The 15,349-nt window shown below is 41.6% G+C and overlaps 1 protein-coding gene across 1 annotated transcript in view; it reads left to right on the forward strand.

Annotated features, from left to right (window-relative positions):
• Window positions 1-11,950, forward strand: part of LOC121863495 (UPF0193 protein EVG1 homolog) — a gene marked incomplete at its 5' end in the record, with an annotated part of 33,530 nt that extends 21,580 nt beyond the window's left edge. Inside the window, 1 exon segment of the mRNA XM_042362173.1 lies at window positions 10,573-11,950. Within this exon segment, the coding sequence (XP_042218107.1) occupies window positions 10,573-10,769 (197 nt within the window).
• Between the last annotated feature and the right edge of the window lie 3,399 nt (window positions 11,951-15,349).

Below are 15,349 nucleotides of genomic sequence, written 5' to 3' on the forward strand. Positions count from 1 at the left end.
ACTTCATTTTCATGTTTAATTCCATTGATGGGTCATAGTTGTAAATCATATCTGTTAAATTTTTGGCACACCTGACTCATGTCCATAGTCCATACACTCAATGCCTTCGTCATCATCTTCATACCTTTATCACGTATCTGATGTGTAACTTTAGCACTGTGTGGTGCACTATTAGCAACACTTCTTCTAATTTCCTTGCCTTTCATCTTTATGGAACCAACAGTTGACTCATTCACTTCAAACACATAGCGAACCGCTGACACACTCATGCCCCAATTAAGTTTATCTAACACTTCAATTTTCTGTGTCAGAGTCATGACTTTCTTCACTCTCTTTGCTCCAGATGCACTACCACCAGTTAATAGCCTTTTAGGAGCTATGACAGTTATAATTAACGTTAGAATTGCTTTCACACGAGACTGGCGGGCGATGCGGGAGAACTCTCAGATGAGACTGGCGGGAGAGAACAGCTGCATGGGAGGCAGCACAATGCCATGACATCACATCATGGCAGATGCCTGTGTTTTTTTAAATAAGCACCTTACCTTTTTATGTTATTTTAGTGGATAAAATCCTCTGAGGTCATTTCGCGGATAATCGAATTTGCGAGAGTTGAACTTGCCTATGTTGAGGTACTGGTGTAATACTGTGCAGAAATTAGACAGATGTGGAAATGACAGAAGAGTTGGAGAGAGAGTTTTGGTGATCACATTGAGAGAATGATAAATATAGGATGAGTAAAGAGTGTTCAGTATAATTCAAACATAAATGGTACTGTCAACCTGTCTTGACCCCAAGATATGCTAAAGACTGTCAGTTGATTGAAAATTTCCAAGAGAAAGCCACCAGACTGGCGCCTGCACCACAGCACCTCGGTTACCGAGAGAGATTAAAATCCTACAACTGCCTATCTTATACTATAGATGGACAAGGGGTAACTTAATTGAAACTTATAAACATCCCCGAGGACAGTACTCGGTTGATGTCCATACCTGGAGTTGATGGACACCTGCCCCACTTAGGGTCACAAGTTTGGAAAATTGTCAAGGCAAACTTTATTTAGAATGAGAATTGTAAATTCTTGGAATAATCTGTCAGAGAGTGTTAGGACGACACCAGGTGTGACCTAATTCAAGACTAGATTTTACCAACACTGATGCAGTTACAGATACATTCTGGAGTCAGTATATGCCCAGTACTTGCCAACAGTGTATAACAGAGACGTGACTGACTTCCCAAGCAGTTAATAAGCCAATCAGAGGCTAAAAGTATAAAAGTACAGTAAATGTAAAAGGTAGAGAAGACCAAGAAGGGGATGGATGGATGGATGAAATTAAGCCCTTCTAGAAGTGAGGTAGATAGACATTCATGAAGCACCAATGCATATAGATAAGTTGAGTGCATGATATTTAGTGGTTTACAAGGATGTTACAGTAGTCAGAGTGAATGAATTCCAGCAAATGATAAGTGTGATTTTGCTCTTGTTTCTGGCCACCTTTCAGCATAGTGGGAAAAGATGTGTTATATTAATAAAAAAAAAAAATTTTTGTTGTCACATATCCCCAAATCATTGTAATGTGAATTTCACATGAAATTTTATGTTATTTAGGTTCTAATCAAACTTATATTTCTATGTTTGTCATTGATACCCCCAAAATGTTCTACACTACGGAGGGTATACGCAAACACTTGTTATCTTGAAAATAGGTTCTTATTCTCGTACGGGAGATATACAGAGGAAACAAATAGGCAGTGGGCTTCCACACCATAAGGACTAACGATCTCAACTCTCTCTGTCACTCCGCGCTGGCATGTACAGATGCCAGCATTCACAAGCTGAATACATAATATGTAAATATGATAATTCACATACATAACATGGTGCATAATAAATGGAAATATTACATAGGATTAATACATGTTCTGTAATACTTTACTATACATAATTAATAGAGTAATATAAGAATACACAGCTTAAGGTACTACTTCGTGTCCATATTATACACCTCCCTCCCCCCTATACGCTCATAGTTTCATCTTGAGCGGACCTTTTGTTTCTGAGTCGCTCGGACCTGCGGAGTACCGGGGCAGAAACACAAGGTGGGGATGGATTTACTGTAAAGACATCAACATTAGGGGACTCAACTGGGGAAGGGTCAACACTAGGCAGCTCCACAGGTCGGAGGAAACGACGGTTCCTCCACCATACTCTACCACTAGGAAGACGCACTTGGTAGTCCCTGGACCGGCCAATACCCATGACAACCCCAACCTTGTCCCAGCGGTGGGATACCGGATCTTGAATCCTGACCTGCTGGCCGATACTCAACCTGGGAAGGGGGCGGGCATGACAGTCGTACCGAGCAGCGACATCTGCGGCTCGTTCTGTTGCACGGCGATCATATTCTTCAGTCTTGCCTTGCCATTCTTGAGAAAAAGACTTCGGGTGGGAAGGAACACAAGACCTGAGATGATGTCCATATAGAACCTGGGCTGGGGAGCGTCCGGTGAAGTTCGGGGTGTTGCGTAACTCCAACAAACCTCGATTGAAATCCTCGCAGTCGATATTTCCTGAGGGTGACACCATAAGGATCAGGTGTTTAACAGTCTTGACTGCGGCTTCAGCGTGTCCATTCACCTGGGGGTAGTGGGGCGAGGTCACGACATGACGGACTCCCCAACGGTCCATGAAGTCCCGGAACTCGTGGCTGGTGAACTGGGGTCCTCCATCAGTCCTGAGGCGGAGGGGAACACCAACTTCTCTGAAGTAATGTCTGAAATTCCGGATGGTAGCAATAGCAGTTGTATCACTACCACAGGGGACGACAACAGGCCATCCAGACAATCGGTCGGCAATGACGAGGAAGGACTTCCCTGCCACTACAAAGAAGTCGGCCGACACAGACTCGAAGGGTCTTGAAGGGTTATCGTCGCACATTAAAGGTTCCTGTTGCTGGCTGGGTTGCAGAATCTGGCACGGTTCACAGACACAGACGGTACTTGCAATGTCTGCGTCGATTCCGGGCCAAAAGACAGTCTGCTTTGTCCGTCGCTTGGTGGCCTCCACTCCTCGATGGCTGTCGTGAAGGCGGGTCAAGGTACGGCGGCGTAGGGCAGCAGGAATGACTACTCGTGGACCATACAAGACGAGGTCTCCGTCACAATAGAGGTCCTCGCGTATCTTCCAGTACGGGAGTAGCGATTCATGAAGGTCGTATCGGTTAGGTGGAAATCCCTGGGACACACAGTCGACGAGCCGGATGTAGGAAGGGTCGGCCCGGGCTGTGGTGCGGAGATCTTCAAGGGTCTTGTCTGCATCCGGTGCTGTAGACTCTTCTGATGTGAAGACGGCCTTCAATGAGATTACTGACTTGAGGGATGCAGCAGCTGTAGAACACAACATCTCGTCCTCTGGGGTGGGGCAACTGACAGGGGCGCGGGACAGAGCATCCGGGATGCACAGCAGCTTACCCGCACGCCACACAGCCGTGAAGAGATAAGGCGAGAGCTTCTCTTTCAAACGTTGAAGGCGAGGCTTTTCTACTGCATCCAAAGAGTAGTGATTGATAATAGGTACAAGAGGGCGATGATCCATGAAGAGGGTGAAGTGCTGAAGTCCAATCAGGTAGAAGCGGCACTTCGCCATCGCCCAGACAACAGCCAACGTCTCCAGCTCAATCGTGGCATATCAGGTCTCGGCGTCTGTCAGGAACCGGGATCCACATTGAATTAAGCGGAGTTGTCCACCGCCATGGTCCTGCAGAAGGGCGTAACCAACGCCGTAGAGTCTGGAGGCGTCAGTCTGGAGGACGGTGGGTAGGGCTGGGTCGTAACAGGCGAGGACAGGTGGACTTAAGAGGGCCTGCTTGACTCGCTGGAAGGCCTCTTGATGATCTGGGGTCCACAAGAATGTCCTCCTGGGGCTCAGCAGGGGGCGTAACGGCTGGGGTGCGGCGGAGATGTCAGGTGAAAATTAAGCCAGCTTATTGACCAGACCCAAAAATGAACGGAGGTCTGTCAGGTTGGCAGGGGTTGGAAAATCCCTGATTCCACTTAATTTCTCCGGGTCAGCTGCGATACCTGATGCTGAGAGAGTGTACCCACAGAAGTTCACTGATGGTGCGGCGACTACAAACTTGTCAGCGTTGAGGGTAATCCCGTACTTTCGACATCTGGTGAGAACTTCATATATTCGGGAGAGGTGGGCACAGTAATCTTCGTCATGGAGTAAAATATCATCAACCACCTTGACACAATTCGTGACTCCTTGAAGGGCCGCGTCACCACGTTGACAGAATGCATCGCCCGTAGCGGCAAATCCCATGGGGCCTCTGCAATACTGATATCTTCCATATGGTGTGATGAATGTAGTCAAATGCTGGTCTTCTTTGGCCAACTCGATCTGCCAATAACCACATAAGGCGTCCATCGTTGTAAAAAACTTCGCCTTCGGGTCCACATTTCGAACAGCTGCGAAGGGTGTGGGTGAAGGGTGGGCTGGACGGGAAACTTGCTGGTTAAGTTTTGACAGATCGGTGGTGATCCGTACTCCACCACGAGGTTTGGCGACGGGGACGAGAGGGTGGCACCAAGGTGAAGGTTCGTCTCCGGCCGGCTTGATGATTCCCTGAGCAACCATGGAGTCAAGCTCTTGTCTAACTAGCTCCTTGTAGGCGTGAGGAATCAAACGAGGGGTGTGGATGGCAAAAGGTGTGGCACCATCCTTAAGATGAATCTTCATAGGTGGACCCACCATCGGCTTGAGTGGTGTGGATCCTAAAGATTTCTTCGTAACCAACACGTCAGCAAACTCCTTGAGAAGGTAAGCTCTTGCATCAGAAGGGGACGTGTTAGTAGAGATAGGGAGTTCCTTCAACCTGTTGACATGGGTGACCTTTAAAATAGGTTTGGGGAATTCCTTGGAAATAATGGCCAACTCTTGACAATGGCCATATGATAAAAGCGGAGTCGGGATCCCATCATGAACATCAATCCGGGCTGAGCAAGACTGCTTACCAAAGGTAAGAGTAGCCCAGAAAGATCCCAAAGCTGGAGCCATCTTGGAACCGTCAGCTGTCAGTTTCGTTGTCTGAGGAGGGGGCTGTAGGTTGCTCTTGGGTATTCCCAAACTTGCTAAGTGTTGTGGACCAATTACTGAGACGTCAGCACCGGTGTCAGGTAACATCTGAAGACTGGATGACAAGTTACCGTGAGAAATGACGACACTGATGTGCTGGGGCGTCGTGTCTGTGGAACGATGTACACGACGGCAGGAACGACTGGACACAGCGTCTTGATGCCTGCCAGAAGGAGGGGGCACGCCAGCACTACCTGAGGATGACTTCTTGGATCCTAGGTGGTGTCCTTTCTGTGTCTTCTTACGACAACATTTGTCATAATGGCCCACACGACCACAAAGTCTGCACTGAACTTTGCTAGCAGGGCACTTGACTGTAAGCCCAGTGACCTTGCGGTCGCAACTTCTGCACACGCTTTGAGCAGCTGGGCACTGGGAGGCATCATGCTGTCTCGCGCAGCTGTTACACAAAGCTGCTGCTGAAGGTGTAGCTGGAGGGTGAGGGGTGGGGTTACCTTGCTGCTTCTTACCCTTTCTGTTGGAAGACACCGCCCTCACCTGGTCAGATTGGGAGCGTAAAGCTGAAGTCGCACACCTGGCTGCCTCATACGCTCGACATATTGTAACAACATCTTGAAGTGAGGAAGTGGGGACAAGTGAAATGAGACCCTGAACTAGCTCTTCATCTCGAATACCCGTTAAAATGATTGTCTTGAGTTGTGTCTCTTCACAAACTTGAGAATTTCCAGGACAAACATCAACTTCCTCTGAACATCTCTTGAGTCTTACAAAAAATGCATCAAAAGATTCTCCATCAAGCTGCTTACATTGGAGGAGTTCTCTTCTTCAAAGTGCTTTGTTGCGCTGTCCCTTAACATGTTCTTGTAACCTGTCGAGCACAGCCTCTACCGTCAGAGTTGTCGTAGGAGGCACTTGAAGTGTGTGCTCGAGGGTACGTTGTGTCTCTAAGGACAAGCACATACGAAGCTGTATCATCTGTTTCGGCTGTGATAAACTTGACAAGTCAACCATTGTTGCATAGTCTTGCCAACGTCGACGCCATTCCCGAAATATCTGATAGGAAGCGTCAGACTTCAGAGAGGGAGGCGTCTGTACTGCAGCCTTTTGAGGTGTTGTTGATCCGACTCTGGGAAATGAGGTACCAGTACCTCTAGTCATAACAGCGTCAGTAGTAGCAGAAGAATCTTGTACAGTAGATCGTTGTGGGGAGGCTAACAGGGAAATCAAGGCTTCAAATCTGGCTTGATTCTCTCTTCTTCTCAGGTCATCCTCACTTCTACGTATATCTTCTAGTTCTCTGCGTCTTTGTTCATCTTCGTGGCGTCGTCTTTCAGACTCTCTGTACCGAATTTCTTCCTCTTCTCTCCTTGCAACATAGTCCTGGCGTTGAGAAGTTTCCATCCACTTAATCAGTTGAAAGAGATCTGTGGACGCAGGCACCGCAGGAGAGCTTGCTCGCGACGAACGAGGAGATTCTGTGGGCATTATCACTGTGGGGAGCGTGGGGCCTGAGTGTGGGTGGGGAGAGGTCTCCCAAGCTTAAACTCATAACCCCATCGTCCAGGGTATCATTTTGATCCCTGTGAGACATGCCGACAGCTTCTGTACTCTATCTGTGCAAGAGACCGGGTCAACCCCTCGTAATCTATGCACAGAATTACAGAAGTCTAAAGTAATACACAAGAATTTAATATAAAGTGGGCCTGTGAGTGCGTGTGTGTGTGTGTGTGTATGGCTCGTTGCCGGGAGGCTTGGCCCGCTGCCAGACGTAGAGGCAGCTGGGCAAAGTCGCAACTGAACCGAAGTTGTCTTAATGCACGCTGCTCAGTTACCCAATGACCGTAGGCGGGAGGGGACATACTGCTGGGCCGCTCCCTCAGTCATCTGACTGCAGTTTGCACAGACAATTCTGATTAAAATACACAACACAGCACTTCACAGAACACTTCACTTCACAGCACAGCACTGTACACAGCATAGCACTTCACAACACTGTAAGTCCTGAGGCTTGTAGTCTGGCTGTAAATCCTTGGCGAAGCTGAAGACGAGACGCCATTAACACAGTCCGGCGGGAAGGCTAAGTTCACTCTGAATCTCACTGAGAAATCTCACTGCGCCATCTATGTTTGTCTTTGATACCCCCAAAATGTTCTACACTACGGAGGGTATACGCAAACACTTGTTATCTTGAAAATAGGTTCTTATTCTCGCACAGGAGATATACAGTAGTACCCCGATTTACGCGGTCAATTGAACCCACAGGGTACCGCGGAAAGTGAAATCCGCGTAAATGGAACAACAGAACATATGGGATTAATTCCAATAGAGACTGGCCCGACCCCCAAACTCTACTTTTTCCGACACAATACCTATGTTCTAGTAAAAATAACATCTTAATTTTATGATGGTATGCTCACACAATTAGTATTAAAGAGGAATACAGTTGCCAGGTTAATGTCCATTCAAATAATGGACTCAATTCCCCCCCCCCTCTCTTCCCAGCTCACTAGCTCCTTCCTCTCTGAGAAATGATTGGGTGAAACACTAGATTTTAACGTTTAGTAATAAATAATACCTCAGACTAAATTTAGGATAATATAATTGACATTTCTGGATTCCTTGCAGATCAGGGAATATTTTGAATGTAAACTTCATATATTTTGCACAAAAGATAAAATACTTGCTTTGTGTAAACCAAATTATTACATTAGATCTAAAATTTGTATGTAATGCTAAATCCATGATGTTTATATTCAAAATGATCATCATATTGTAAGAATTCCAGCAATGGAAATTATATTCTGGTCCAGTAATTTGTATGAATTTTATGAGCTAGAACAAATATCTTCAGTTAATAAAAAAAAAAAATATTCTTCGAGACACTATCTGTCAATCAAAGTACCCCCAACTTGCCTTCCCCCCTCTTCCAACCGCGCCAGATGGTCGGTCGGTCCCAACCCTCCCCCCCACCCCCCACCTTCCCTCCCTACCAGAGAAATGTTGGGTGAAAAAACTAGTTTTAACTTTTAGTAACAAATAATACCTCAGACTAAAGTTAGGATAATATAATTGACATTGCTGGATTCCTTGTAAGACCAGGAACATTTTGAATATAAACGTCATATATTTTGCACAAAAGATAACATATTTACTCTGAGTAAACATTAGATCTAAAATTTGTATGTCTAATGCAAAAATCTATGATGTTTATATTCAAAATGATCATCAAATTGTAAGAATTCCAGCAATGTAAATTATATTCTGGCCGGGTAATTTGTAGGAATTTTATGAGCTAAAACAAATATCTTCAGTTAATAAAAAAAAATATTCTTCACACCATGCCAGATGGTCGGTCAGTCCCCCCCTCCCCCCCACCCCCACCAACCCTCCCTACCAGATAAATGTGTGGGAAAATCAGAATATTTACCTTTTTAGTAATAAATAAATAATACCTCGGACTAAAGTTAGGATAATATAATTGACATTGCTGGATTCCTTGTAAGACCAGGAATATTTTGAATATAAATGTCATGTATTTTGCACAAAAGATAACATATTTACTCAGAGTAAACATTAGATCTAAAATTTGTATGTCTAATGCAAAATCTATGATGTTTATATTCAAAATGATCATCAAATTGTAAGAATTCCAGTAATGTAAATTATATTCTCGCCGGGTAATTTGTATGAATTTTATGAGCTAAAACATATATCTTCATTAAATAAACAAAGAAATATTCTTCAAGGACACTATCTGTCAATCAAAATACTCAGCCCAAGCTGGGTCGGTCCCTCCCTCCCTCCCCCCCCACCCCCACCTTCCCTCCCTACCAGAGAAGCTTTGGGAGAAAATAGTAATTTACATTTTTAGTAATAAATAATAACTCAGACTACAGTTAGGATAATATAATTGACATTTCTGGATTCCTTGCAGGTCAGGGAATATTTTGAATGTAAACTTCATATATTTTGCACAAAAGATAAAATACTTGCTTTGTGTAAACCAAATTATTACATTAGATCTAAAATTTGTATCTCTAATGCAAAATCCATGATGTTTATATTCAAAATGATCATCATATTGTAAGAATTTCAGCAATATAAATTATATTCTGGCCAGGTAATTTGTATGAATTTTATGAGCTAAATAAAAAAGAAGAAGTTATACTTCACGCGTATATGGGTAGATGAACCGCGGAAAGTGAAAGTTGGTTCTGGCGAGGCACCGCGTATATGAGAAATCGCGTAAAGTGAAACCGCGTAAAGCGGGGTAACACTGTACAGAGGAAACAAATAGACAGTGGGCTTCCACCAGGGCTGTGGAGTCGAAGACAAAACCTTCGACTCCGACTCCTAAAATTTTTATGCTTCCGACTCCGACTCCGACTCCTTGGCCTATTTGTAACAACTATTTCTACCATCCTAATTGTAATTTATATGTTGTAACCTGCATAGGTAAAAAGTAAAACACCGTGGCTATACTGCTACAGCTTTATTAATGATCTGGACGATATTTAAGAACTACAAAAAGATGATAGGCTTGACTTTCAAAGTTTCAATCAAAAGAAAAATAAATTTATTAAGAATTCAAGATATTAACTAGAAAACACCATTTACATGTATATCTAAAAGTTCGATCTCAGCATATGAATTTTGTTTAAGCTCATAATCTGATGTGGATCTAAATGATGATCCTACAATTCCTTTTAAAGTAAAGTTATATATTTATGTACATTAAAGAAATGAATACCTTATTAAGGAAAATGGATAAACCTTACATGATTAAGTTATTAAATTAAATTTGCCTTAATCTCACCAAAAACAGGTTGTAGCTAATTGTTTTGTAGCTGAGAGCCTCTGTGCAGTTTTCAACGAAACAAAATTTGATATAATTCAAAATTTCAAATGGTAAAGAAGAGACTATCGTCCAAAATTATAGTGCTATACTGTGCCTGCTACAATAAATTCATAATAATGCTTATAAAATGGAAATAAATTCTTTTAATAATTTAAGAAAATTAGTGGGATCAGTGGAATCACTGCAATGAATATGCCTGAGTTCATATATTTGTTCTTAGGAACAGAATAGCTTCAGTCGGAGTCGGAGTCGGAGTCTGGACAATTTTACCGCCTCCGACTCCGACTCCACAAGCCGAAATTTCCTCCGACTCCTCGACTCCGACTCCGACTCCACAGCCCTGGCTTCCACACCATAAGGACTAGTGATCTCAACTCTCTCTGTCACTCCGCGCTGGCATGTACAGATGCCAGCATTCACAAGCTGAATACATAATATGTAAATATGATAATTCACATACATAACATGGTGCATAATAAATGGAAATATTACATAGGATTAATACATGTTCTGTAATACTTTACTATACATAATTAATAGAGTAATATAAGAATACACAGCTTAAGGTACTATTTCCTGTCCATATTATACAATATTAATAAGTGTTCATTGTCAGTGGTGGGTGAGATGGAGGAACGTGTGCGGTGGCTAGAGGCCATGGAAGCAGTTGGGGCTGGAGATAAGTACCGACATCTCATAACAACTCAGCTCGCTCTCAAGCTGCGGGATCTGGAACTTATTGACCAGGAACGTGCTAGGGATCTTGGTAGAGCCATAAGACAAAAAATGGCAACTTATAAAGCACAAGAATAATATTCATTCACTGAAAAGATTGCCCTGTACCTATGCTCTGAAAATTAAACTTGTTGACAGTAACATTTACATAAACCCCATTCAAAAGATTTGACATTGAATTTATTTCCTAGTAGCATGACATTGAATCTATTTCCTAGTAGCATGACATTGAATCTATTTCCTAGTAGCATGACATGATTTCATTAGTCAATAAGACCATTTAGTAATACAGTACTGAATGTAGGGCTTCAGACATGATGAACATTTCTCACAATAAACTGTTTGACCTTAAGCTCTGAAGCTTAGGAACTATAATTTTATCTAAAACTCTGTAGATTTGGAACTAAGTATGAGATGAGTGTAGGTTAATATTACACAAGCAAGTAAACAATAGATAATGGATTGTAATCACTAAGTTGTAAATTGCAGAAAAACAGATGTGATAGTTTATCAACACAACTACTCTAGTAGGTAACTTGAAGGTACAGTAATATGTGGTATTTATATTTTGTTCAAATTTCAGCTTTATTGTAGAACTTCATTACAATATCATCTGTAAAAATTAAATAAATTAATTTACTGTACTGCATGATCATATCAAACTTTTCTGAGTACTGTACCTGAGACCCATTCTAAACTAAATGAGGTGCTGAAGCCACACATGACTTGAGTTTGAGGACCTTTGCAGATTATCCACTTTTGTGGTAATAAGATCCCTACTCACATTCATCAATCATACTTAAGTACACAAGTTTTATTATCTGCAACCAACAAATGGGTCCTAAAATTTGTGTTATCTTGCTATTTTAGTACTAACACTACTGTACAATTTATATTTTCATGTAGATATTAATCACTAATAATATCATTTGCCTGTAATTAATATGTTCACTTGTTAACTGCCTCTCAGCTTCCAGGCTATAAAGTAGCCAGAGAGCAGATTATGTATCTTCAAGCCTGGGAGGCTGCAACTAATACAGGTATGACATGCAACCAGACAACACCAGCATAAGGCTAAGATATTAATCCAAAGTGTGAATACAGTACATTATACAGTACAGGAAAGGATGAGAAAATAAACAGACTTTGACTTTAATACAAGACTTGTGAATTTATTGTACTGCACTGTACTGGGGTATGTTAAAATAAGTTTCTTTGATGTATAATCTTTTGTATGTTCTATAAACTTTAATTGATAACATTTGTTTCATGACTTCTTTACTCCTAAATTTAACATTGAAAATATTAACCTCCCACATTCTTGGTAATTTTATGTTAAGTGTATAAGGGAAGGCTAAGTACAGTAATCAGATTGATAATACCTGTATAGGCATCTCCCATTACTGGATAGGGAACGGCTAAATTCCTGAAAAATTGTCTGTAACTCAAAATTTCATAACTCTAAATCTATTATGTCCACAGATTTACATTACATGTATACAGTATAATCAGAGATGCATTCCTACAAACAAATATGTTTCTCCCCTCAAAAAAAATTATGTAAAATTAAATAACATCAACAAAATTTTTAGTACAGGTACTGTGCACATTTAATTGGTAAATGATGTATCCTGTACATGAGCAGATCCAGGAATATCAAAAGGGGATTTATTAATTGATGGCAAAACATATGAAAGGAAACCAGTAGGGTATGCCAAATGTGAAGCTGAAGAGTTAAAAGTTAAAGTAAGAAAGATTTTCAGCAAATCAGCCAGGGGAAAAAAGTTAACGGGCTTCCTAGATGAAGCACCTAAACCACCTCGGATGTATGGTTTACCTTAAGTTCATAAGCCAGGCATACCGACGCATCCTATCACTTCGGGAATAGGCACTGCACATTATAAATTAGCTAAATGTCTGGCTAGTCCCTTGTTCAACACCCTTGGATCCGTTAGCGGTGCACATCTAAGAAATTCCAGTGATTGATTGGCAGGTTAAGAAGCACTGATTTTAAATTTAAAAAGTTAGTTAGCTTTGATGTTAAAGCATTGTTTACCAATGTCCCTATAGACAGTGCAATGGAGGCTGTGAGAAGGGTCATAGCTAATATTTATGACAATGACGTGCCTATAAAAAAGACAGATTATGTTAATCTCATGTCCATGTGTGAAAAATTTGGTGTATTCACTTTCAATAACGATGAATACAGACAGCATAGAGGACTGGCCATGGGTAGTCCCCTAAGTGCAGTGATGGCATGCCCTTATACGAAAATGTTAGAATCGGACATTTACATGAGGATAATGGGGAGAAGTACAAACTGGTTGAGATATGTGGATGACATATTAGTTGTAATTTTGGAAAAGTAAACATTGCAAATAAGTTAAGGATGTTAAACAATGTAAAAAATTATATACAATTCACAGTTGAACTAGAGGAGCAAAACCAAATACAGTAGAAGTCCAAAAATCCGGACTGCTTAGGGAATGGGTTGGTCTGGATTTTTGGATTTTCCGGATTATCAGGCAGTACTTTTAAAATTCAAATTTAAAGAGGAATAAAGAAGAGATGAACAGGTACATTTTGATAGCTTATTCATTAGCAAATATAGCATGCTTCATTTATCAAAACGAGCAGTTTTAAGGAAAAAGCTGTGAATTCTAGAATTATATTCTTTGCCTTTCTTATATCATAAATTGTAGACTTTCCAATGTCGTATGTTTCCATTAGAACAGTATTGCTCACACCATGTTCTAGTTTCTTAATTATTTCAAGTTTGTCACTCAATTTCAACGTGTTCTTCTTTCTCTTCACACAACGAAGTTTATCTACTTAAGGAGCCATTATTATGGGCTTGTACAGTACATGTACTCTGTAAATGAAAAGAGTTGGATTCAAAATTACATACGTTGTCACAGTTTGATTGCTCGCTTTAAAGTGGCGACGGCGTGGTCGCTTGTTGTCGCTGTGCAGCTGTGGCACTCATGCATGCGCACACACACAAAAGCCCGCTAAAAAAAAAATGAATTTCCTAAAAGTCCGGATTCTCGGGTGGTCCGGATTTCTGGCATCCGGATTTTTGGACTTTTACTGTACCATTTCTAGACATTATGATAAAGAGGGAGAATGGGAAACCTAAGATTTTGGTGTTCAGAAAACCTACAAAGAGGGGCGATTTTGTGCATTGTTGTCAGCCCACAATGATAGAACCAAGACAGGTGTGGTGACAGGGTTCGTTTTGAGGGCTCATAGAATTTGTAGTCATGAATATTTGGACAGTGAACTAAGGTATATAAATGAGGCTTTTAAAATGAAATATCCAAGAGGATTATCATGCGAATTAAAGATCAAAGCAATTAAGATATATAAGAGACCGGAAAATGACAGAGGTGAAAACTAAGGTAGACTATGTCACAGTCCTTATGTCCAATAAAACTGATGGTATAGAAAAGTTAAGGACAAAGGCTGGAATATATGCAGTAAAGGCTTCTGGAGCAAAAGATAGTGAAATTTAAAAAAATAAAGATAAACAAATGAGTGATGTAAACAAGCTCAGTGTAAATTACTAGCTTTTTTCTAACAGCTGTTCAACTTCCTACATTGGTGAAAGTGGACATGGGGTGGAGAAGCATGTAGTTGAGCATAAGAATGATGTACGAATACACAGGCAGTTCAACTCATTAGTTGACCACATTGATGAATTTGGTCACTTACCAAACTGGCAAGGTATAAAAGTAATTCATAAAAGATATAACAAAAATAAGAGAAAAATGAAGGAGGCCACATATATAAGTACTAGCAACACTATCAACCACAGAGATGGATTTGTGTGTCTAGCCAATTCTACATGAAAATTATTGGTAAAGTCAGTGGAAGGAGGTAGTCAAAAAGGCAAAATGACCAATCAGAAGGCAAAATTCTGAGGTATCCAGCAAGGTCAGTGACCTGAGTTGTATATACTGTAAGGTAACATCTGCATCTTTTGTATTTACTCTCTGAAGAACACCCTGTGAGGGAGAAACGTTAGAGTGATAAACAGAACAGCTCCTGCTGTCTCCTTGGTTTCTGTGTGTGTATATATAAATATATATTTATACAGTCAACCCTCGCTTTACGCGGTCCCACATTCCGCGTTTCCACATTTACGCGGTACCCTACCGAAACAGGAATGCTCACATTCCGCAGTGTGTGTACCCCTTTACGCGGAGAGCGGCTGGCGAGCCGCGCCATTTTTGGATCCAAACCTCACGCCATCTCTCCCACCCTCTCCCGCCATCCGCCATGTTGTGTAAGCGGCGCGAGCATGGTGCGCACAAGGTCGCCCAGTCATCAAAACATTACCGAGTTCTTCACCCACCACAGCCGGCCCAAGTCAGTGATAGTGATAATTATAGTGAGGATATGGACTTATATGGACTTTGAGGGATTTGACAAAGAGGCCCTGCAAGCCTCTGTGGTGGATAGTGATACAATTGATACAAGTGATACAGGTGAGGGCCAATAATCTGCCCTCTGCCTCGGAACTAACCGCCCATCCCCGTGTGCCCAGCCATCTTTTCTACTAATGTAAGTGTTAAAAAACCTAATATTATTGATATTTCTCTTAATTATTAATTGTGTGTGCATACCATCATAAAGTTAAGATAATATTTTTACTA

The sequence above is a fragment of the Homarus americanus genome, unplaced genomic scaffold, assembly GCF_018991925.1.
Source record: "Homarus americanus isolate GMGI-L3 unplaced genomic scaffold, GMGI_Hamer_2.0 scaffold48026, whole genome shotgun sequence".
NCBI lineage: Eukaryota > Metazoa > Arthropoda > Malacostraca > Decapoda > Nephropidae > Homarus > Homarus americanus.